Source organism: Monopterus albus, unplaced genomic scaffold, assembly GCF_001952655.1.
Source record: "Monopterus albus unplaced genomic scaffold, M_albus_1.0 scaffold29.1, whole genome shotgun sequence".
NCBI lineage: Eukaryota > Metazoa > Chordata > Actinopteri > Synbranchiformes > Synbranchidae > Monopterus > Monopterus albus.
Genome location: NW_018127909.1, coordinates 3,246,076 through 3,268,188, shown reverse-complemented (window position 1 = coordinate 3,268,188; position 22,113 = coordinate 3,246,076). Strand labels below are relative to the sequence as shown.

Here is a 22,113-nt window from a genome sequence, read left to right as displayed (position 1 = left end):
CGTGACACTGAGACGGGCAGCAGGATGGGGGAAGGCAGACAAGGCAGACAGTTGCTAGTGCTTGCTTCAGTCAACGCTAGAATGGCTTCGCACCTATGATCAACATTAATTTCCGGGATATGCTTTTTACGATATGTTTTAATCTTGTTGTACGAAGAATGCGTCACGAATTTCGCGCGGAATAAGACCTATCTAGTATGTTCTTTTAACAGTCGTTGCAGTCATTGCACCAACAAACAAAAACCGTGTTGTGGTCCAGCTAAAGTGGGAAACTGTCACCTCCGTCTCAACTGAAACTGCATCATCACCAGAAACTGGCAAAGACAATCTTCACTGTGATAGCACTCACCAAAAAAGAAGGAACTCTGCGAACTGCAGGCACGAGCTAACGGGAGGATACCTTAGCTATCAAACTAGCTAGTTGGTTAGTTAAGTTGGCTAAGTCAAGAACTTTGTTGGCAAGCAACCGTTATCTACTGTGGATGTCAGCACATTTTAACCCGGTGGTCCTGGTCAAAGGTTCAGCTAAGAAGATGCAGTCATCGCTGTCTGAACAACTCCGCTCACCAGATAATATGGAAGCATAATGCACAATGTTCCAAAAGTTAGCTAGTATCTAGATAGCAAGCCATGCTAATGACTCATTGGCTGTGAATGAATGTAGCGTTAACGTATCGCCATATCGGGTGTTGCCTGGCCGTCGTCGCGCCTGGGACAAAACCCATCGATTTTATTTGACAAGAATATTTCTGTGACAATACTACGATGGGCTCTCTGAAGGCTCTCCAGGAGTGGTGTCGGATACAGTGTGAAAGCTACAACGATGTGAAAATAAAGGACATGTCAACGTCCTTTAGGGATGGTTTGGCGTTTTGTGCCATAATACATCGTCACAGACCAGATTTGATGTAAGTAAACCTAAGTCTCATGATGTAACACGGATACAAACTAGCTAGATAAGATAGTGTTAACGGTAACTGCTATGATGAAGTGGATTTGGACATAGCACCGGGCTCCAGAGAAGGTGGACACATTTTTAGGGAGTGACCGGCTGTTATTAGACTTGTATTCAGACTATAATGCAGAGTACATTTATCCAGTCAATACAAATACTTAGTAGCTTGATTATGGACACATCTGCTCTAGATCATTCTGTGAAAAGTTTTATGAGAACTGGGATTATGTAAGTTCATGTCATTCATATCTTTTTTTTTTTTTGAATAAACTAAATAGAAAGCACCTTATTAACAGTATCCCTTGATAATCATGCAAAAACACATGGCGTTTATGTTGCATGCCCCAACACTGCATGTTTCTGTGCATATTGTTATTGCTCAAACCACAAGTGCTATTTTTCTTAAGACTGTACAGTGAGAGAGAGACCAGTGTGCTGTAACTAGCTCAGAGTGACAAGCCATGCCCTGTCTGCAACAACACCCCAGCCCTATGTCACACACACACACACAACTAAAGACACCACAAAACACAACCACACTGGCACCAGAGTTTCATTGTGATTAAGATGACTGCATATGGGTGTGAGGAGGAAGTCATGACATTGTTTTATTTTGGTAGAGACCAAAAACAGAAAAGCTCTTACTCAGTTATGAATTTACAGCTGATAGCTCGCCCACAGTGGATAGTGAGTTTCACTAAAAGGATGAATCAATCCTGTTTGTGCATACACTGTGCAGCAGTGAAGCTGAAAGCATAACAGTGGACAAATCCTGAACACCTCGTTTTTGAGTTCTGCCTCTTGAGTTTGCGCCCCAGCATCTCCCTGTTTAAAACTCAGTTTCATGTAGCCCACTGAGCTCGATGGCTTGCCATAAAACCTTTCCCTTTAAAACTGGATTTAGCTCTGCAGCAGGGACACGCCATTGTAGCCCTGCTCTGTACTCTGTGGCCAATGTTTTCTCATCGGTGCATATCACATGGATGCAGAGAAGAGACATCAACTCAGTGGCCTAGCTATCCAAAGTGCATTACACAGTGCAGTAAAAACTCCATTCAAATAGAACTGTGTTTTTAAACAGCTCATGTCCAGACTTTGTCATGCATAGACAGCTTTGTATGATCTTTTTTGTCCTATCCGTATTGTTGACATTTGTTTTGTCTCACTCACTAAAGTTACTGATTAATACATGTCTAGAAGCTTCATTTGTAATTGTCATGGCGCCACCAAATCCCAGTTCTCTTTGTGTCAGCACAAACTTTTCCATCTGACTGAACAGGATTTAGCAGACCTACTGGTTCACCCAGGTTTTGATCATGTGGATGTTTAAATGCCTGACACACACAGACACACTTTTCCTCAGCAGTCCCCTTTCCCAAAATAAACCTTGGAGTGAGACTTTGAGTCACAGTGGATTAGGTTTTCAATTCGGATTGCACACTGCAGTCCTTCATCTGTGTTAGTGTCAGCTGGCACTGTCTTTTCTTTGAAGCTTGACTGTTTCAACTTTTACCGACACTTTTGGGAGCAGATTTTAAGTTGCTGCAGTTTCATCTGGCTATGTTGGTCGACTTGACACAGCGTTTTTTTTTTAAACATGGTCTTGATATTAGAGCTGCTGTGTATGACCATGGGAACCAGATTAGAGCGAACAGAGGTCACTTTGTGTGGCTCCAACACAGAGCTCATTCACAGGGGTTTTCCTGCTCAAGAGTTCCACATGGTCACCACAAGCTAGCACCAAGGTTGCTGCATTTTTTTTTCCTGCTGTGCTGTTGTGCTAACTACTGCACATTTACTTAAGCGCACAAGCACAACTTCACTTTCATTTCAGAACACCTCAAACATTTTCCAGTTTTACTGCAGCATGTTTACTGGTAAGAGCCTGGCTTCAGTTCTTCACTCCAGGCATTTCAGAGCAGGGCCTGGTAATTATTGGCCTATCACTTTTTAGTGCAGTTGCTTCTCTCCGTTTGCCTTGGCAGCATTTATGTATACCTTGGGAACAGTTGTCATCTGTGGTTTGTGCTGAGCATCATTCCAAAATGTTTGATACTGGTATTGACACCCATACCTTGAACTCGATACCAATTCATAAAAAATACTTTTTTTTTTTTTTATACCGATTTTATAAAATCATTTTGAAGTGTGTGTGTGATTTATTTTTCAATTCCTTGGCATTTTTGTACACTCAAAACTATTTTTTGTACAACATAAAAAGTAAACCTAATTTACCACAATCTTAAGTTCTGTTAACATTAATAAATTAAAAATGTAGAAAAGAGTTTTTCAGTACTCGATGGTATTGAAGTAATTTGATTGATGCCATAAAAGTATTAAAGTTTGATATCCAGAATTATCTGTGGTATAAAGCAGTGTTCTGTACTACCACGACTACTTATTTTTTATGATAAGAGCCATGGCCTAAAAAGATTTGCAGTTGTTGCAGGCTATATAACTCTACACGGGCTAGTGGCTACCTACAAGGTCAACTTTATCTCAGATGTTGATTTGAATGTCAACATTTTTTCCCCCTTGTCATTCCAGAGACTTTGCCTCGCTGTCCAAAGAGAATGTCTATGAGAACAACCAACTGGTGAGTCCATTTTCCAGGTGTCTGTTTTGATCCTCTGATCTTGTGTTGTGGCTTTTTGCTCTTGAAAGGAGGGCGAGTATGTTGTCATTATGTCACCCAGCTTCAGGTGTTGCATCAGGTTTGTTTCATTCAGCAATAAATTTGTGTGCAGTCATGCTGAATGTGACTTCAGCGTATTTGACTGTCTGTGTAGAGTGAAGTGTTACTTAGTTATGATTGAGCCTGACCAGGGAAAGGGGGAGTGGGAGGAAACCAGAATGTTCAGGGTCAAAGAAAAAGAGAATTCTTGGCACCAGCCTGTGGAGAGACCATGTAAAGGGGATTTTAAGTGCAAAAGTGCTGAATTTGAAGCTTAATATTACAACTTCACTGAATCCAAGAACAGTTTTATTATACTGTATATTCCTTGTTGGTTTTTTCCACATTGTCTGTTCTGTTAGCCACCAGAACATTGAGGGATGTTCATGTTCAGATTGAGCTAAGCTTTGTCACTGTTTACATTCTTTTTATCCAGTAGCTTTCAGGGAAGGTGAGGCAACAGAAACAAACTCCCATTGTACTGGTTCTCATTGTTATTTTAATAAATGAATCAAGTACTTCACAGGACCTACAGTGCCTTGTGAAAGTATTCGGCCCCCTTGAACTTTGCGACCTTTTGCCACATTTCAGGCTTCAAACATAAAGATATAAAACTGTAATTTTTTCTGAAGAATCAACAACAAGTGGGACACAATCATGAAGTGGAATGAAATTTATTGGATATTTCAAACTTTTTTAACAAATAAAAAACTGAAAAATTGGGCGTGCAAAATTATTCAGCCCCTTTACTTTCAGTGCAGCAAATACAAGGCCTAACCCCAAGTGAGTAATCTATGACTGTAAATGTAAAGAACAGGCAGCTCTTCTAAGAAGCAGCTGTGAGCTCATGGTTGTGTCCCTCCTTGGATTACTCTTCTGATGACCTTTTCATACAGGAGCTGAGAGTGTGCTGAATCTGCCCATGTTTGAGCGTGCAAATGTAGTTGATCATACACATTTACACTGAATTATATTATACTGTGTCGGAAGCAAATAAAGTTACTGTGTCAGTTTCTCTTCCCTCCATATGGTCACATTATTGTTCACCTACCCATAAGGTTTTGCTTTCTTATTTCTTAGCTGTCACTCACATTAAAATAAAGTCCCATCCCTAATTTACTGTAAATGGCTTTTTAGCAGAGGGTCTGACATGAAGGCAAGTTCAAGTGACACGATCGATTTAAACGGCATTGCTGTTTCAGTCTTTGCAAGTTGATTTCATAAGAGAAAGTGTATTTTGCCACTTTTTTCTCTGTCCAAGAAAGGAAAAAGAATAATTGTATAATCTGGTTGAAACTCATGTAAGGTTACATTTTTGTGAGCGCTTGAAGAGCCAATCATTGGTAAAGCCTGAGCCCTGCAAGAGAACCAATGAAAACAAATGAAATAGTCCAAGTTGTGATATTAAAATTAAAAATAACAACTCCAGAGCGAGAAGTTGTCACTGATAAAACCATCTCGGATTTCACATCAGTGATGGCAATGTTGCACATTCTGTGAGATAGTGTACACACAAATGATCACAAAAGTCCGTCATCTTTCCATCTTTTGCGTTGTAGTCCGCAGTTTCCGCAGTTAACAAGCCAAGTTCAAAGACCAAAATCCTACCACTATTAACATTACTGAGAACAGACGAAAACAACATAGCTAATGCTGATCCCATAGTATTTACAACAGCACCACATCAGAGCCAGTCATTGCGACCAAGAGCAGCAGCGTCTCTGGTGTTCAACAGGCCACTGCCTCAACCTGTGTTGGAGCTAATAGGCTCAGAGGAGCTGGGGGTGTTACGTAGCTAAGTTAGATTTTTCTTTGAATATTTTAACACGCATGCATGGAAATAAAAGTGCCAGAGCTGTCTGAAGACCTAGGGAAAGCGCTAGGATATATATGAAAAGAGTAGGTAGATGGAACTAACAAGTGACAACCACTTAGCTATACAGCAGATTTTGTGCATTGGAGCACAGCATTTGGATGAATTTAAGTTCAGTTCCACTTGGTCCATTTGTAGCATTGGCTGGCTGGATTATGTCAGTGTTGTGTAACTGCCAGTGATTGTATCTGTGTTCTTATGCAACCTTATGTGCACTCTCATTTCTTCAGTGGAATGTTTAATTAGAGCCACGGTTATCCTGAAAGGACAGGCTGTCACATTATAAGCAAATGACTGATGTTTTGCCAGCAGCGTTTCATTATTCAGGGCATCAGATATCTGCTGCTTGGTGAAATATGCCAAAGCATCTTGCTTTGTTTGCAACAAAGACATTCTGCCCTCAGTTTCTCTGTGTTTACATGGAAACAAATAACTGGGTTTCTGTGAATATTCTGATTTAAGGCTTAAGTTGGAATGTAACTTTTTCATAGCAAGCAGTAATCTAACTTTGATAGTCTAGGTAAAATGTAGGTTCGCCTAAATGACTTAAAAACAACTTTAATTTGCTTGTAGTGGTATGTTGCTCTGCATATAGGTTCAGTTTGATTTGCAGGGGAATGAGATAACCGTATCTCAGATTTCTCCTGCCGCACCAGTACAGTGAAGGTAAATGGAACTTTGTCCTGCTCAAAGCATCACAAAGTCATACGGAAACGATGTCAACATTTTCCTTTCTAAGTTCTTTATACCAAAGAATTAGCCTCATAAACACTGAGGGAAATCAGACTAAAATGTGAAAATCAGTATTCATAATTCATTATGCATAATTCAGGTATGTTAGGTGAGTTGTGCTTAGTGTTTCTGATCCTAATACGAGTTGGTCCATCTGGTTAAAGTGACAATAGAACAGTTGTAATAATGGGATCATTGCTTTTAGTTATAATTGCATTATTGGAATTGTCCTACTTATGTCTGACATCTCCTCCCTTTCTACCTCTCTTAACTACCTGCCTTCTCTGTCTTTGCCTCACCATAGGCGTTCGAAGTGGCAGAGACACAGCTGGGGATTCCAGCCCTGTTGGATCCAGAAGACATGGTGTCTATGAAAGTGCCTGACCGGCTCAGCATCATCACCTACGTCTCCCAGTATTACAACTTCTTCAACAACAAATCTCAAGGTTGGAGCACTACATTCCACCACATTTGACTTGCAGCAGTGCAAACTCCATAAAAGACAATATTTAGATTTTATATTATAGGACCAGTACATTTTTAAACATACGTTTTACAGGTATATTCATTAATTTACTTAAAGAACACTACAGTTTACAAAAAATCTATTTTAGTGTACTTCTCAGCTAATCGTGATTTCAAGGAAATTTAAACTGTTCACCCCCCTTAACTTAAAATACACCATTAGTTTCTGTCATTAACTTTCTCTTTTTCGTCCTGCACAGCAAACCCCCCTTGCATTAAGAGGCTGAGTAGTGTTGGTCATAATGAGCTGCCCCTAAAAAGGCCTCCAGCTCCTTTGGAAGACAGTGTGGTTGAGACTGAGGTAAGAAGACTTGGCACCAGCAGAAGGAGTAGGGATAAACAGTACTTGTCCTCATGCATGGGTTGTCCCATAAGATATTAGTACAAACTGGTTCACCCACAGCATGTTGTATCCGGTACACTCCACCTCTTTGTGTGGATTATGTTGTGAAAATGAATGAATGAATGAATGTATATAAATTGCCAAGCAATATGGTGATGCAGTACAGTTTTAGAAAGTTTGGAATATAAAACAGTGAGAACTCTGTCAATTGTGTTTAATGTAGACCTTGAAGACTCTGACTCGACTCGGATTATTCTTTGGTGACTCTGACTTGACTTGGACTAGAACACTTTGGACTCGAGACTCAACTCGGACTCGAGGTTTAGTGACATAACTAACACTGATACAGTGTAAGCATCTACCAGAGCTGTATTTTTTATGTTGGTGTCCTGTTGAGGCTTGGATAAGCACAGTGAAACATATTTTTTGGTAGTATATTGGCCTGAAACCTAAAAGTGTAATTTTGCTTGTGCTCTTTGGGGGTATTAACTCATCAGGTCTGTGCAATACAAATTCCATCTTTCCATACAACAATGTACAATATCCACTCTACATTTAGTTCTTCCTTGTGTGGGCTTTGTGTTGCACAGCAGGGGAAAAACCAAGCCTCAGAGGTAGAGTAAGTCTATAAAGATAGCCTCTGTATCCTGTCTCTCTTTTCTTTCGCATGCCTTCAACTTTTTCCTCCATCCTCATGTTCCCATGTACTGGCATCCTCCTCAATTTCAACCCTGTTCAGATGGAAATCCATTCCACTCCCTCCTCTTCCTGTTCTTCTTCCTCATCACATCTGATACCCCCTCCACTCTCTGGTCCTGAGCCTAGGCAGTAGGAAGGGGGGTGGGGGTGGGCTAGAATGTGAAATCAGACCAGTTGGGTTAGTCTTTTTTTTTTTTTTTTTTTTAACTTGTCTTTTGACATAAAAGACTAACAACTGAACTATCCTAACACTGTGTGCCAAGTTTTTGAATATGCAGCTTCTAACCACTTTATTTACTTAACACAAAAAACACCTGCCTACAAATAATGTATCGGTCATATCCCAAATATGACTCCCACAGCCAGTAACCCAAACTGTTTACATTTTTGTGTTAATCACATGATGTTTTAAACTGAAGAAGAAATGCAGAAATGAACTATGTGACTCAAGCAGTAGGTGTTGCAGTAACTGGGCAGATGTGGCTAGCTAAACAAACTGAACAATCCATCCTCAAATCCTGACTACATGTTTGATCTCCCCCTCCCCCATTACAATCCATCTCCCCCCCCTTCCCCACATGTCTCCTCCCTGTGAAAACCATCTCGGTCGCTTGCGCTAGCCGAGCCAGCTCACACAGACTGGAGTGGCAGAGGTCGCAGCAGTCAAGTGCAGCACGCTCAGCAGCACCTGCGCCGCCTGCCAGAAACACGTCCACCTGGTGCAGAGGTTTCTGGTGGATGGCAAGCTCTACCATCGCAACTGTTTCAGGTGAACACTGCAGTTATGGCTACTGACCACTGTGTGTTATGCAGACTTCATTTAGCTATGAGTGAGAAATGCTGTTCAGTCCAAACATAAAAAAACAGTGAAAGTAGATGCTGTTTTCAGTTTCTTAAAGTTATAATCCTTTAGATTTTAGTCTTGGTTGATTTTGGCAATGGCTATAAGCTCCACTGTGTTACCTGTGGTGCTTTCAATGTGAGCTAGCAGCAGCAGGAAATGTTCCTTTGACATTATTAGTACATGCATGCCTCGTTACCTGTGAATTCCTTCTGCACAGGTAGGCAATTTGAATTTCATATAAAAATGGTATTGGTGAGAAGAAAATTGGGGTATTGTTTCATGAAGAGGATTATAATTTAAAGAACAATAATTAGTTGGATTTTTTTTACATATCAAACAATGAAATTCTGTGATTGTTTGTAACTTTATCTGAGTCATTAACAAGGCCCAGTGAAAATCTTACTGTCCGACTGTGTCACTGTTGTCTCAGGTGCACAGAGTGTCGCAGTACTCTGCTTCCTGGATCCTACAAATTAGGAAGCAACTCTGGTGCATTGGTCTGTACGCATCACCTTACAAGGCATGTGTTAGCCAATCAGAACGGCCAACCAGATCTTAGCAAGAGACCAGCGACAGTTCAGTCTGCCAGGATTGATGACAATACAATTTCTCACACCCCGCTCTCTGAGAGGGACCAGACAACGACGACTCCCCCAGGAAGCCAAACAAACGACATGCCCGCCAGTGACTCTGTCACAGCCACACTTGTTATGACAAATAAGCCAGACTCTTTGGAAGAATCAAAAGAGAGAGATGGCAATGGGGAGGTAGAGGAGGAACCACGTTGTTCTTCTCCTCCCAACCCTTTTGATGAGAGTGATGAAGAAGAAAAAGAGCGAGAGAAAGAGGAAGACACTCAAACACCAGACAAATGTACAGCCAATGGGGACCTCCCTTCTACAATGGTCAGTCATCAGGAAGATGCCAGCCGACCGGTGCCGGCACCCCGCAGAGTTTCTGAACCCACACCTCCTCCACGCCCCGCCCCCCGGGTTCGGCTGCCTTGTACATCAGACGACCTTGCAGTTGGTGTGTACTTATTGCAGAGCATATCATATTATTAAGGTAAATACAACACTTATTAATATTCATCCTCACATTTTACCTGAAATCACAGGTGAACCTCAGGAGTCTCCAACTGCTCCCAAACCTCGAGAAAGATCACAGTCTCCTGGAAGGTAGCTGGGTTTGTCAAATGCTTCTTTTCCTTTGTTTCTTCCATTTCACCTCAGTCATATAATCAGTCTAACTTCTGAATGACATCGAGCTACAGTGTGTACTGTTGGTGTGTGCTCCTCCATGCTTCCAGTTGGCTGTGTTTTGTTGTCTTCCCCTCTGTGACCCTTCCACCCCTATCTGTGTGTCTCACTGTCCAGCCTGTCCAGTGGCACCCATAAACCCAAAGATCCACCTTGGCTTGCCCTGGTCCAATCAGAATCCAAGAAGAAGAAAGCCCCTCCCCCTCCCCCTGGCAAACTGGCAACCCCTCCCAATACAGGCTCTCTGTCCTCTCTCGAAGGGGAGGGCTCCAGACCCAGTACACCCCCTCCGCCCTCCAACCCATTTGAGGAGGAGGATGATGAAAATAATGAGGTAGAGGGAGAAGAGGGGAGTGAAGGAGGTGCGATTCCAGCCACAGTGGCTGTTAGCCATCCGTGGTACAGCATCACTCGGGCAGCTGACACGACAGGCGCAGGCAGTCAGCCCAGCGAAGGAATCTCATCCTGCTCCGCCAGCCCTGGGAGTGGAAAGAGCAAGAAACGTCCGGCACCATCAGCACCGCAGCCACCTGCCGGTAACCGGCATCAGTTTTATCACAATAACAACCATAAGCTAGTTGCAACACTGAACTTGCATTTTACAAATATCCGATAGTATTCTCACTGTGCTGTCCCTGCATAGCTGCTGTCATTTTATACAGGAATGGGGTGCAGAGAGCAGGTCTGATACCTTGTGAGAGACTTTGAGACTCTGGAACTCTTAGGGTGCCCAAACTTTTGCACCATGCCATAATAATGTTTTTATTTTTTATTTTTGTTCAATTTATGGCATAAGAAGTAACTATGCATCACTGTTTGCTGAAAATATTGTGCATTTTTTCCATTTCCAAGAGAAACTGTGTTAACATCTGTTCAAATAAAAAATCACCAAAATCTGTTATTTATCAAGGGGTGCCTAAACTTTTGCATAAGACTGTAAATTTTATCCTAGTCTGATACCACCCTCCAAAGTCAGTCTGTACTCTGTGTAGATGTGAATATTTGCCAGTGTAAAATTACCTTTTTAAGTGATGAGGTTGAAATGTGTTTATTTTTGGGTGAGGACATGCACCTGCTCACGCTGCAGCTCCCAACATGGCCCCTGCATGTTAATCGAGCAGTTTCTGGACATTTACTGAAAAAAGAAGTCATTGTTTGTAGCATTTCACTAGTAGTTAGCCACTTTATAGTTTATTGGATCAAATATAATTGGAAAAATTAAGGTAAACATAAAAATATATAGTTCAATGACCTGTTGTATTATACTGAGGTCATATGGCTACCTCAGCCAGTCAATAATTGTTTTTGCTCTAAGTTTAGGATTATTGTCTTGCTGCATAATCCACTGAAAGTTGATGCATTTGCTTATGCGTCTTATCTGATTTGGAAAAGTTTTTTTCAGAGTATTACAGGTTAGGCCTTCACATTCTTGAGATTATGCGTGTTGTGGTTGTGCTGGGAATTTTCTACAATGGCTCGTCAACCACTACACGAGGCCTCTGTGGCCTACCAGGTCCTTCACATCTGCTGGGTTCATCTGTGTATTCTTTCTTAATAACAATGTACCCGACAGTTACTTTTAATACAGAATAATGAGTGTAAGGTTGGACTACAGAGCTAATAGACCAACAAATGCCTGTATCCAAATACTGATGAACTAGAATGAGAGAGGGAGGTAGATGTTCATTGTTTTTATTCTTTTCCTGTTCTTCCTTTTCCTTTTTCCTGTTTCATTTCTGCTCTGTCTGTGCTTGATATTTGCTAAATCTTCTTTCCTCTTCAGTTCTCCCTCATTCTCAGCCCTCCTCTTGCTCGCCCTCTCCAGCTCTCAGCACAGACAGTCTTTCCTCTTGCTCAGACCACAGCTCCTCCCAGCCACCCTTGTGTGCCAATGCCAGCAGTGACCAGGAACATGCATTTACCAAAAGCATCTCAGAGCCTTCCATCTCTGGGGCCTCCCCTTCCTTATCGACCGAGCATCTGCCTCATCCTTCCCCAAGCCCCTACCCCTCTCCCTTACCATCAAATGCCAGCTCAGCTCCAGCCACCCCACAGACCAGTCGTAGCTCAGAGACCAGATGGGCCAGAGCCCCTCCTCCACGACCCCCAGCAGCCCCCAGTCCACTGGCAACAGGGACCACTGAATTGCACAATAAGGTAATAGTGTAGCCCCCAAATAAAATCCAATAGAAATACTTTTTGCATATTATAGTCCAGCAATGTCTCTTTTCTAATTTTAGCGGATCTGTAAGGAGAACCCATTCAACAGGAAAGCTTCTCCCTCTCCTGCTAAATCCAACACGAGACCAACAAAAGGCCCTCGTCCTGCCAGACCCCCGGCCCCTGGCCATGGCTTCCCACTTATCAAACGCAAGGTAAAAAAAACAAAAACTAAACACTATGTTTCAGTGTGTTCACCAACACAAAAAGTGCTCAAATGGTCCATCCTGTCCAGGTGCAGTCAGATCAGTACATTCCAGTAGAGGATATCCACGGGGAGATGAGTCAGCTGGAGAAACAGCTGGACGAGCTGGAGCAGAGGGGAGTGGAGCTGGAGAAGAAGCTGAGAGATAACCCTAACGGTAGCACACTGCAATGCTTTTAAGGAAGTTGTCTGAGTAACACTTAAATCAACTGAAACTCATCATTATAATATGTAACAATTCAGAGTAAACCTACTCATTATACAACAAAAATAAATTGTTCCCACATGCTGCAGCCAAGAAAGTTGGAAGACTGAAAATTGAAAGATTACCAACATAAAGCTCACAAACTGTGACTCCAGCAGCAAAAAAAGGCTGAATTTTGTCTAAAAGAACACTAAACAATAATAGAAATGTTATGTATACATGTTTCTGTTCCTTTGTTGTGATTACAGATGAGGATGAGGAGCGCCTGTTGGTGGACTGGTTCACTCTGATCCACGACAAACACCTTTTAGTCAGGCGAGAAGCTGAGCTGGTCTACACGTAAGTTTCAGACTGCAGAAAGAGGCAGATGCTTCAGTCATAGGACCTTGGTGCCCAACATTCATATAACCTGACATCATGACAGTTAGTCCTGTTACTAGGACGCAAACAGTGGAGAAGTGGATTATGCTGCAGGAAAGTTTTAAAAATTTTCTGAAACAAAGCTAACTGGAAATATTTTTAATATCTAGAGTTCCCTGATAGACTAGTGGCTGCGGCCTGAGTTCGAGTCAGGGTTGCATCGGGAAGGGCATCCGGCGTTAAACACGTGCCAAATGTCAACATGCAAATCATCAGTGTGACGATCCCTAACGGGAAAAAGCTGAAAGTGACATTCATTTATTTTTAATATCTAAATGTTAACAGCAACAAAAAAAAACCACACGGAATATAATCCAAATTTTAAGGATGCAGTCACACTTCATACATTATATGCACAATATTTTTTTTTAAGTATTGCTACAGAATTACAAATTTAAGTCTTGTAAAATGGAAGGATAATGGGTTTTCCCTGTCATGCCTGTCTCCCCCACACACTTCCTGCAAAAATACTTTGAGGAAGTAGCTCATGCTAATTTGGAGGTTTCCAGTTAACAAGCTGTGTGTATGTTGTTCACTGCAGGGCAAAGCAGCAGAACCTGGAAGAGAGGCAAGCTGATGTGGAGTATGAGCTGAGGTGTATTCTCAACAAGCCAGGTTTGTCTGAGGTGTTCACTATGTTTATGGAACCAGATTACTCAGAGAAACCAGGTTTACATGCACTGTAGTGACCTGGTTACTATATATCTGGGTGTACTGTATAAATTTGTGCAAAGTTTTCTTTTGAAACTGTACTGACCACAGACACTTCTTCCTGTCTGTTTACTCCCAGTGTTTACATAGAGATGACATAAAATAAGAACCACTATAATCTTCTATCTGAAAAAAACTGAAATTTAATGCCAGTGGCTCCACAGCACAATTGTTTAATTAAACTTGGTATCAGATATTTTTCCATAGGTTTAACTTTTATTTTGCTATTATATTCTACAATATTGCTTTTATGTTGTCAACAGGGCCCTTAGCTCTCAAGTACATTTTTCATACGCTGGTGTTTGACTATTCTTCATTTTAAATCATAAAAAAAATGAAGTATCTTTTTTAGTTTGTGCCCAGTCACATGTACGAGCTCATTTTTATGACATCAGCATCAGTACATATAAATATGAGTAGTGGAGCTAAACACTAGTTAGCAGAAGAGTAGTGACTATCTGTCCTGACAGGATGGTAGATGAGATCTGATGTGTATGCTTACTGCTGCACTACTGGTCCTTTGGTAGTTTATAAACCTTCTGAAGTCCTTTTGCTTAATATTTTCTTTAAGATGTCACACATATGAAGGAAAGCCAAACTTAATTTTTTTTTTTATTGTCCTTCCTTCCTTTATCAGAGAAAGACTGGACGGAGGAGGATAAGAGCAGAGAACAGGAGCTAATGGCTGAGCTGGTGACCGTCATTGAACAACGCAACCAAATAGTCAACACCATGGACCAGGACAGGCAGAGGTAATCGATAGCTGGCAGTTGGTATATCTCTGAGACTGTATTAACATGCACCAACACCAGCCATCTAACAGCTGCTCTGTGACAGGGAAGAAGAGGAGGATAAACTTATGGAAGCCATGCTGAAGAAGAAAGGTAGGATGAGGAGTATCCTTCATTTGTAAGACTGTTTAGATCAGTACATCCATGAAAGAGAAAATGTCGCTCTTCTTTCCTTCTCTTCTGATTTTAGAACTTATGTGGATCTTTAATTCTTAAATGTAGATTCTTAGTTAAAAAGGTACATAGGAATTTACTTGCCAGGCACTATGACTTCTACAACCTACTGTTAGTTTGTATCTTGTGTGCTACGCACAGTAAATTTTTTACACACATAATTTGTGTGTGTGCAATCAGGATTGACATTATATACAGGAAAAGGACAATAAATTGGTCCTTTAGTAGTGAGGATGATGAGCAGATAAACAGAGATGCTCCAATTGATTCTCGAAGATCGAAAATGGCCAGTTTTCAGACTGATCGGCCAAAATTGGATACAAAGGTCAGACTAAATGAAAATAATTCTGAAAATAAATCAGAAAATTGCAATCTGTGCATCTCTATGGATAAACAGTTGCATTCCCTGTTCCAACAAACCTTACAGTACATTTTCTCACCAATCTTCTCCCCTCTCAGACTTCCATAAGGACCCAGGCAGCGACGAGCAGAAGAAAAAAGGGGCAAAGTTCAAGCCCATGAAGGTACTCAAGCGACTGAGCCATAAGGGAGAACCAGGCAAGAGCCACAGTCCCCACAAGGAGAAAAGCTGAACACATTCTCCAAGAGCATACGTATGAGACGGTTTTATCAAGACCAAGGAATACAGAAGGATGAGAAAATAAATCAGGCTGGCATCAGGCTAAAGAGATGTCTCCTCAAACTATTATTAATGACTTCAAGTGCAACCCAGACTTCACTCCTTGCTCACTTTTTACTTGATGCTTTTCCAGAAAGTCTCTTCAGCAACTGTTTTTCGTTGCCTTTGTGTTTTGAAGCGCAGTATAACTCAAGTGCTTTAAGAGCTGATGTACCTGTAAGCTCTCTGACCTTTAGAGCTAGTGAAGTGTAGCGTAGGTTTCTAAATTCCTGCACTGATGTGTCGTATATTCTTGCTTCACTGTCCCTGCATTGCACAGCCGTTCTGCCCTCAAAGCCTTTATCAAGGTTCAACAGTGGTACGATTCCTCGGTCGACCTTGAAGCCACTCGGATGCAATTTTATCTCTGATAGACATGAGTTTTTAATAACAGTTCACTTTGATCCTGACTCAGTCTGTTCTGCTCTGTGTTCAAAGGCCAACAGACAGTGAGACGGTTTTACAGGATGTCATGTCTGTTTTGAGCCTGTGAAAGTAAAATATTGTTTTAACATGAATCCTGCTTTACATTTTACATCTGCCTTGAAATGCTCAGTCAACAGCTCCTCCAGCTTCTGTTGTCTGACTTTGTGGTTTCTTCAGTGATCATTTGTGTAAATGCATATCAACTAGCATTGTGGATCAAACTATTTATAAGTGGGTGTGACAGTGACTCAGAAAAGAGGTCCGCTGGAGAGCAGTAGGTTTTATTAATACGAAAGATCAAAAAGCAATAATATTACATAAGGCAATATACCAACTTTTACAATTCATAACTGTTTTAACCAGTTGGGAAAACATTTTGCTACACCTTTCTGTATGTTTGTGTTCTGCTTTAAAAACGTGGTAATATTGAGATGCATGAGTGCCATTTATTTAACTGTACATGTAAATGATTTGTCTGAGCTAATGTAAATGTCTGCACTGTTAACTCGTTCTGTTCCTGTTTTGTCATTTAAATTTTCTATTTGCCCTCCATTTAAATGGCATTCTCTGTTGTGTTTATGCTCGGTGCCTGTCTTCCTGTCCAGCTGAAACCAAGGGCTTCTGTAGTGCTGAACACATCGTCCTAAAACAGCAGCAGGGCTACATGAAATACTGACAGTGGAGGGCAGAGCAATAAAATAAGTTAATGCAAGCAGTTAATCTGTTGTTGTAAATTTAAAGATCATTTTTATTTTATCACGTGCTTATAATGTGAACCTGTCATAGGAGTCTGTGTTGGCTGGTTATTCCTTCAGTGGCAGTGGTCAGACGTCACTGCTGCCGTCTTTCAGGTCCACATTTTCTGTCATCTGTTTTGCACTTGCCTTGGGAGCCAGCGTATCCTTGCTGGGATGGCGGGCCTTGTCCAGCACCTCCAGTTCTCTCATTTTCTGAAGGTGTGACACAGCACAGGTTTAAGCACAACTGTATCACAGAGAATAAATACTAACAGGGCTGTACCTGAATAAGGATTTTGTCAGTCAGCTCTTCAGTATGACTATTTGAATATTTATTCTTTTTACATATAGCCTAGACTGTCAGAAAATCAGCTGGCATGAATTTCAGTGATGATTTCAACCACATTAACATCAGTATTTAAATGCAAAAGATTGAAAGGAACATATTTCTGAGCATTTAAAAATCAACAACAGCTGCATATGATGCAAGATTTAAACTGTGACCTATTTAAACTGACAATATATAACGCCGGGTTGCCATATGGATTTGTCAGAATAACGAAATAGGCAGCACACTTGTATTTCTGTTGAAACAGTGCTCTTGTCGGTAATTTTTTATGTGACAGGCCGCACTTCGAATGATTCCTCTTGTTTATAATTCCTCAATGAAACGTTTTCCCCACATGTTTTTGTTAGTTTCCTAGTCACGTTCAGATGGAGGCATGTGGCAGAAACAGCCAGCAAATGGCTGTGCGTTGCACTTCAACGGAGGTGAGCAAACAAACCGGACTTGCCTAACATTAGGCCATGCAAAAGCAGCCACATCGTGAAGGTGGACCACGATGTTTGAAAACATTTCTAATAAAGTACAAATCTCACCTTACTGTGGTTTATCTTAGTGGGTTTTGCTGTCCTTTTCTCCTCATTCTACAAGTGGCTAAATAGATCCAACCTTAATGCACATCAATGACTGTGTCACCACTGAAGTGGATATTTCACCCTGACCACAGGGAGACGTATTGAGCAAAGTGCTGCTTGGCACCAAAATGAGGAGAAGAAGACAACTACCAGCTGGGCTACCTTCTATTGTAATGCACATTGGCTGACAAAAAATAAGATATACAGTAATACATAAAAACAAAGGCTCAACTAGAAGAGTCCCAGTCAACTGACAGGTCTCTTGGCTATTTGACTATTAGGGGTCAGCCCTAAATATATATACTTTTCTCTGTCCATCGGCACCTAATTATATTTGTTAGACCACTGCACTAAACATACATAATCATAAAATAATTAAGTTAAAATACCAGAGGTAGCAAAAAGCTCAATTGTTACTTACCTGAGAGATCTCAGTGCTGATGATGTTGATGTACTGCCTCTCCTGACCCAGAGAGGCCATATCTGCCAGGAACCGTCTTCTTTCCTCTATCTCATCCAGAACTGCAAAAGAGGCAAACATGAATATAAATGTATTCACATACCACTGGTTATGTTGAGTCGAGCAGTATTGCACAGAGCAGAATTTCAGTTAAGCTGATATTAACAGAAACAGACGTGATTTATATTGAACCCTTTTCTTGTGTTCTTTACAAAACACCTCGAGTCAGATGCACCATGTTTCTGTTGCAGTGCAAACACACGCCCTGTTTGCCACAGTTACTGTAACTCTTCTATCTCATCAGTCTGCAGAGAGCCTCACCTTCTTGATAGTGGTCCCTCTCCTCTGACACATCTGGGTTATGACATGCAGGAACATTTGGAGAAGATGCAGGTATGGGCTCATCTTGTCCAGTTGCAAGGATATTTTGGAGTCTCCTCTTCTCTTTCTCTAAGTCTCCTAGGGTGGAAAAGACATTGAGTGAGTGACAAGACAATCTTATTCAGGGTGCAGAAAACGAAACAAAAACGTAGCAATGAAAGATCTACAGTACATTACAAGAGTTTGCAACATAACCCTATCAAAACACATCATTGCAGAACATACGTGTGGGACCAGGACGGAACTGTTCTCTGGCGTAGCTGTTCCCTGAACGACAAGATTCGGCGGTGCGTCTCTGTGGCTTGCCTGGCAGGAGGTTCTGGACAGATTTACTCTTTTTAGGCTGACAGGGAGAAAGTGACGATGTGGAGTCAGAGATCAGAGGCAAAGCTGCTCCATCTGTGGAGGGAAAGGTGCCCAGAACAGTTTCTAATGTGAGAAAATTTAATGTAGTAATGATGAATGTTTCAAACTGTGTGTTTGGAAGTAATGCTGCAGCAGCAGGCGCTAGTTTATTTTAATTAGAAAATTGCAAATGTGTGTCTAGTTGACAGTTCATTACAGGGGTCACCCGAAAGCCCCAATTATTATAAAATCTTTGAACCACAATATGTTATTTTAACAATATGTGCTAAGTGTTGCAATCATGACTTATGGTGAGAATTTCATTCTCCCAGCCCCTCATCCAAAGACCTCAGACTTACTCTTCAGGCATTCGTTGATCTGTTTTCTTTGGAGGTTGGTGAGCCTTGACTCTTGCATCATTACTGAGCATGAGAAAGAGAGCATGATGAAAATACACATCACAGTCCTACGCAGTGTTATGCATACACACCCTACCAGACACACCATAAAACAAATAAGTGCATCATCTCACATCTCAGCAGGTCCTGGGTCTCCTTGCTGTACTGGGTGGCTCTGGGGTTGTTCCATAGTCCCTTGCTAGAGGAGGGGTCCATCTGGAACCCCAAAGACACCCAAAAAGACATTACCCACAGTTCCTAGATTTTACCTTAATAATATATCATAATGTAAAGTTCTAAGGTGTAACTTTAAAAAAGTGTTTTAAACAGCTAAAACTGTATTTGTTGTTTTAAATTGTGATCTTGAAAAAGTCTTCTGAGCAGAAAGGCAGACTTTAGTGATGTCATTTAAAGACAAACCCTGGAGCTGCCCCATTGACACTGAATGACACAGTAGTTACATTAGGACGTTATCTACTGAGATATGTGGATGTTTTTCAGCTTCATAGCTGTAGGGCCACCACACACTCGTAATATTAAGCCCTGCAAATTCCAAAATGTACCACATAAAGAAGTATCATGCTCTCTGAAGACACTTGAGTGATTGTAGCTACAGACTTTTGTTCAAAATCAATGAAATACCGCTTTAGCTTACCTAGTGCTGCTGCAAGTCACTGACAGCAACAGTTCTATATCAGAAGGGTCAGAAGTTGATTCCACACGAAGAAACTTGTAAGCTGGAAAAACATCGAAAAGACTTACTGGCACACTTTTTTCTTATCACACATCCTTAGCACAAATCACTTAGCATTAGCTAATTTCGGTTGTCAAACTCCAGTAAAGGCAGCCGCATTTTCTCCAGTGCGTCTGTGTACTGTTTCTATAGCAACCAAGTAGCTACAAAATACTACTACTAATAATAATAATATATTATATTAGCGCAGCAATAATAATAAGGTGAGACCTTTTCTGTCTAATCTTTGTGGTTTCTATTTTTAAACAAAAGTCTGCTTTATGGAAGGCCTACTCTAAAACCGGAGCGTCATTTTTACTAAAGACTGAGACGCACTGACCAGATTTGACCGCTAGATGGAGACAAACTCTGATTATCTTGTTTATGTTGATGCTTCCATCATTAACTACTTATAATGTGGATAAAATGTATGTGTGTGATACATACCATAAGACATTTCCTTATTCAGGCTAAACATATCCGGTTTAATGACATAAGATGAAATAAAAAATTATATATTTATATTACTGTGATGTTTCTCTTTACGCTTCCTCTTGCCATACAACAGGTCCACTTTCACCACATTAAATACACATTAAAAATTCCTTACATACCACTAAGACAATAATTATCATAATAACAATATGTTTATTATTGGGGGAAGAAGAGGAAGATAAAACTATTTTATTATTTATTGTTAATAATAATATGTGATAATATATATTAATTATGTAATAATAATTTGAGTATTGAAAGAAAGTGATCACAAGAAAGTAAAGCACTACAGAAAAGTCCCTGCCATTGAGCTGGGAATTGAGAAGTTCTGTATCAATACTGTAAAAATGTTAATTTTTTCCCCCTTGTTTTATCCCAGTTTTTTCAAATGATTTCATAAACATTTTAAGGTAGTTATTTGATCCCTTAACATGCCTAAAATCCACAGGCTTTTGACCACGTACAGCACAGGGTAACACTACTTTGTTTAGTGACTTATTGTCATATAATAACAGCATATACACACACAAGTTTAGTTTTAAACCCTTTTGAGGTGAACTGTCCTCTGACAAACAAACTTTAGATGAGCTTGTATAATACCTCTAACACCACAGAGAGGCTGTTCTTTGAAATGTTCAGCCTGCGTAGTGGACGTCTTGCATAGTCGTCACTTAGAGGGGGAGAAAGAGTCTTTATCAGTGGCGGGCTAGTCATCTGAGATCAGCAGCAGTCAGAGGTCCATTATCTGTGAAGACAGCAGCCTGCCTCTGCCCCATGTCAAAAGATAAACAGCAGCCAGAATATAATCACCTTTCACACACAGGTCTTCTTAGAAGTCGGAGCTGTGTGTCCTCACCAGGAAGACAGAGAGCGAGCCGTGCGCGTGTGCGCGCTTGTGTGCATTTTAAAACTGTTAGCAGTAATACCTCAACAAAGGGAATTAGGTTTTTACAGCAGCCTTAAAACTTGGGCCATGAATTGTATTGTGTATTGGTATGTTTGTTTATGAGCTATGGCAATATGCTTATGTGTTTACTCATATTAACTACTTTTTGTTTTATGTATTTACAGTGAACGTAAGTAAGTAGCCTTCTAATAAAAGACCGGCTCAGATCCTTGTTTAAATGAACAGCAGATTTATTCCAGCATGATTCTGTCAATGCTGCACACACCATAGTAATACAGACTGTCCGCATGCTCCAACACAGTCTGTTATTCTGTGCCACTGCATGCATTATTAGATAGTGGCCAGTCATCTGATAGTGACAATGACCTGTTTACTTTGAATGAAAAACATCATCGTGAGGACCCAGTTAGTCTAAAAAAGAATAATGTCACTGTATTTTGTAAAACTAATTGTGTTGCAGTTTAGTCGTAGCTAAATAATATTTGGATGATTTTTTAAATCTTTTGATTATGGTTTTAGTTCTTTTATTTATTTTTTTCAAGTGTAACTAATTACTGCAGATATAGTATTTGCATTTTTCTGTGGTTTTATTTTATTTTATTTTTTTATTTAAATGCTTAATGGTCAAGGATTTACAGGTAGAGTTTAATTTGAAGTTGAACCCCTTGTTTTGTCTTTTTTTTTCTTGGTATTTCTTGGGGTATTTGTGCAATCTATGCCACAGACAAAATATAGTTTTGTTTTATTTTGATTTAAAGTTAGTCATTTCATTTTCATTATTATGTAATTTTCTCTCTGGCATAGCAGCTATTGACATAATAGTTTGTAGAAATCAGTTTGATGTATTTTTAAATGATAATCTACATCATCTGCTGAGCTTCAACTTCTACATTATGTAGTAAGGTTACCTTGGAAAGCAGCTTCCTAATCTAGTCTGTCCATACGTTTCAGCAAATGCTGAAGGTTACTTACCTCTGATACAGTTCTTGCTCATACTATCATAA

At 40.5% G+C, this 22,113-nt stretch overlaps 2 protein-coding genes across 6 annotated transcripts; one reads left to right on the top strand and one right to left on the bottom strand.

Annotated features, from left to right (window-relative positions):
• Positions 1–21: 21 nt before the first annotated feature.
• On the top strand, positions 22–16,455 carry micall1a (MICAL-like 1a). The gene is made up of 16 exons (XM_020596101.1): positions 22–908; positions 3,503–3,551; positions 6,539–6,680; positions 6,960–7,060; positions 8,422–8,570; positions 9,076–9,674; positions 9,763–9,823; positions 10,022–10,440; positions 11,688–12,061; positions 12,145–12,279; positions 12,360–12,486; positions 12,783–12,873; positions 13,496–13,569; positions 14,303–14,417; positions 14,503–14,549; positions 15,090–16,455. Exons 1-16 carry the CDS (start codon positions 766–768, stop codon positions 15,221–15,223), a joined length of 2,760 nt encoding a protein of 919 aa, XP_020451757.1. The 5' UTR covers positions 22–765; the 3' UTR covers positions 15,224–16,455.
• Positions 16,323–20,177, bottom strand: cunh22orf23 (chromosome unknown C22orf23 homolog). Of its 5 annotated transcripts, none has more exons than XM_020596108.1 (9): positions 20,155–20,177; positions 19,630–19,711; positions 19,109–19,197; positions 18,936–18,998; positions 18,457–18,630; positions 18,172–18,309; positions 17,812–17,912; positions 16,513–16,685; positions 16,323–16,407 (listed from the first exon to the last, which is right to left on the bottom strand). In XM_020596108.1, exons 1-8 carry the CDS (start codon positions 20,162–20,164, stop codon positions 16,560–16,562), a joined length of 783 nt encoding a protein of 260 aa, XP_020451764.1. In that variant the 5' UTR covers positions 20,165–20,177; the 3' UTR covers positions 16,323–16,407; positions 16,513–16,559. The 5 variants fall into 5 exon arrangements, with proteins under 5 accessions (XP_020451764.1, XP_020451766.1, XP_020451765.1 ...); XM_020596110.1 differs by lacking the exon at positions 20,155–20,177 and adding an exon at positions 20,048–20,108; XM_020596109.1 differs by lacking the exon at positions 20,155–20,177 and adding an exon at positions 19,939–20,033.
• Positions 20,178–22,113: the final 1,936 nt, after the last annotated feature.

What these genes read in the sequence shown, in the direction of transcription:
- micall1a (XM_020596101.1), top strand. Translation starts at nt 766, where the DNA reads ATGGGCTCTCTGAAGGCTCTCCAGGAGTGGTGTCGGATACAGTGTGAA. An exon ending in GTGTATTCTCAACAAGCCAG is followed by an intron (nt 13,570 to 14,302) that starts GTTTGTCTGAGG and finishes TTCCTTTATCAG; the next exon opens with AGAAAGACTGGACGGAGGAG. An exon ending in AGCCATGCTGAAGAAGAAAG is followed by an intron (nt 14,550 to 15,089) that starts GTAGGATGAGGA and finishes CTCCCCTCTCAG; the next exon opens with ACTTCCATAAGGACCCAGGC.
- cunh22orf23 (XM_020596108.1), bottom strand. An exon ending in GTGACTTGCAGCAGCACTAG is followed by an intron (nt 19,198 to 19,629) that starts GTAAGCTAAAGC and finishes GGTGTCTTTGGG; the next exon opens with GTTCCAGATGGACCCCTCCT. An exon ending in GAGGGACCACTATCAAGAAG is followed by an intron (nt 17,913 to 18,171) that starts GTGAGGCTCTCT and finishes CCTCTTTTGCAG; the next exon opens with TTCTGGATGAGATAGAGGAA.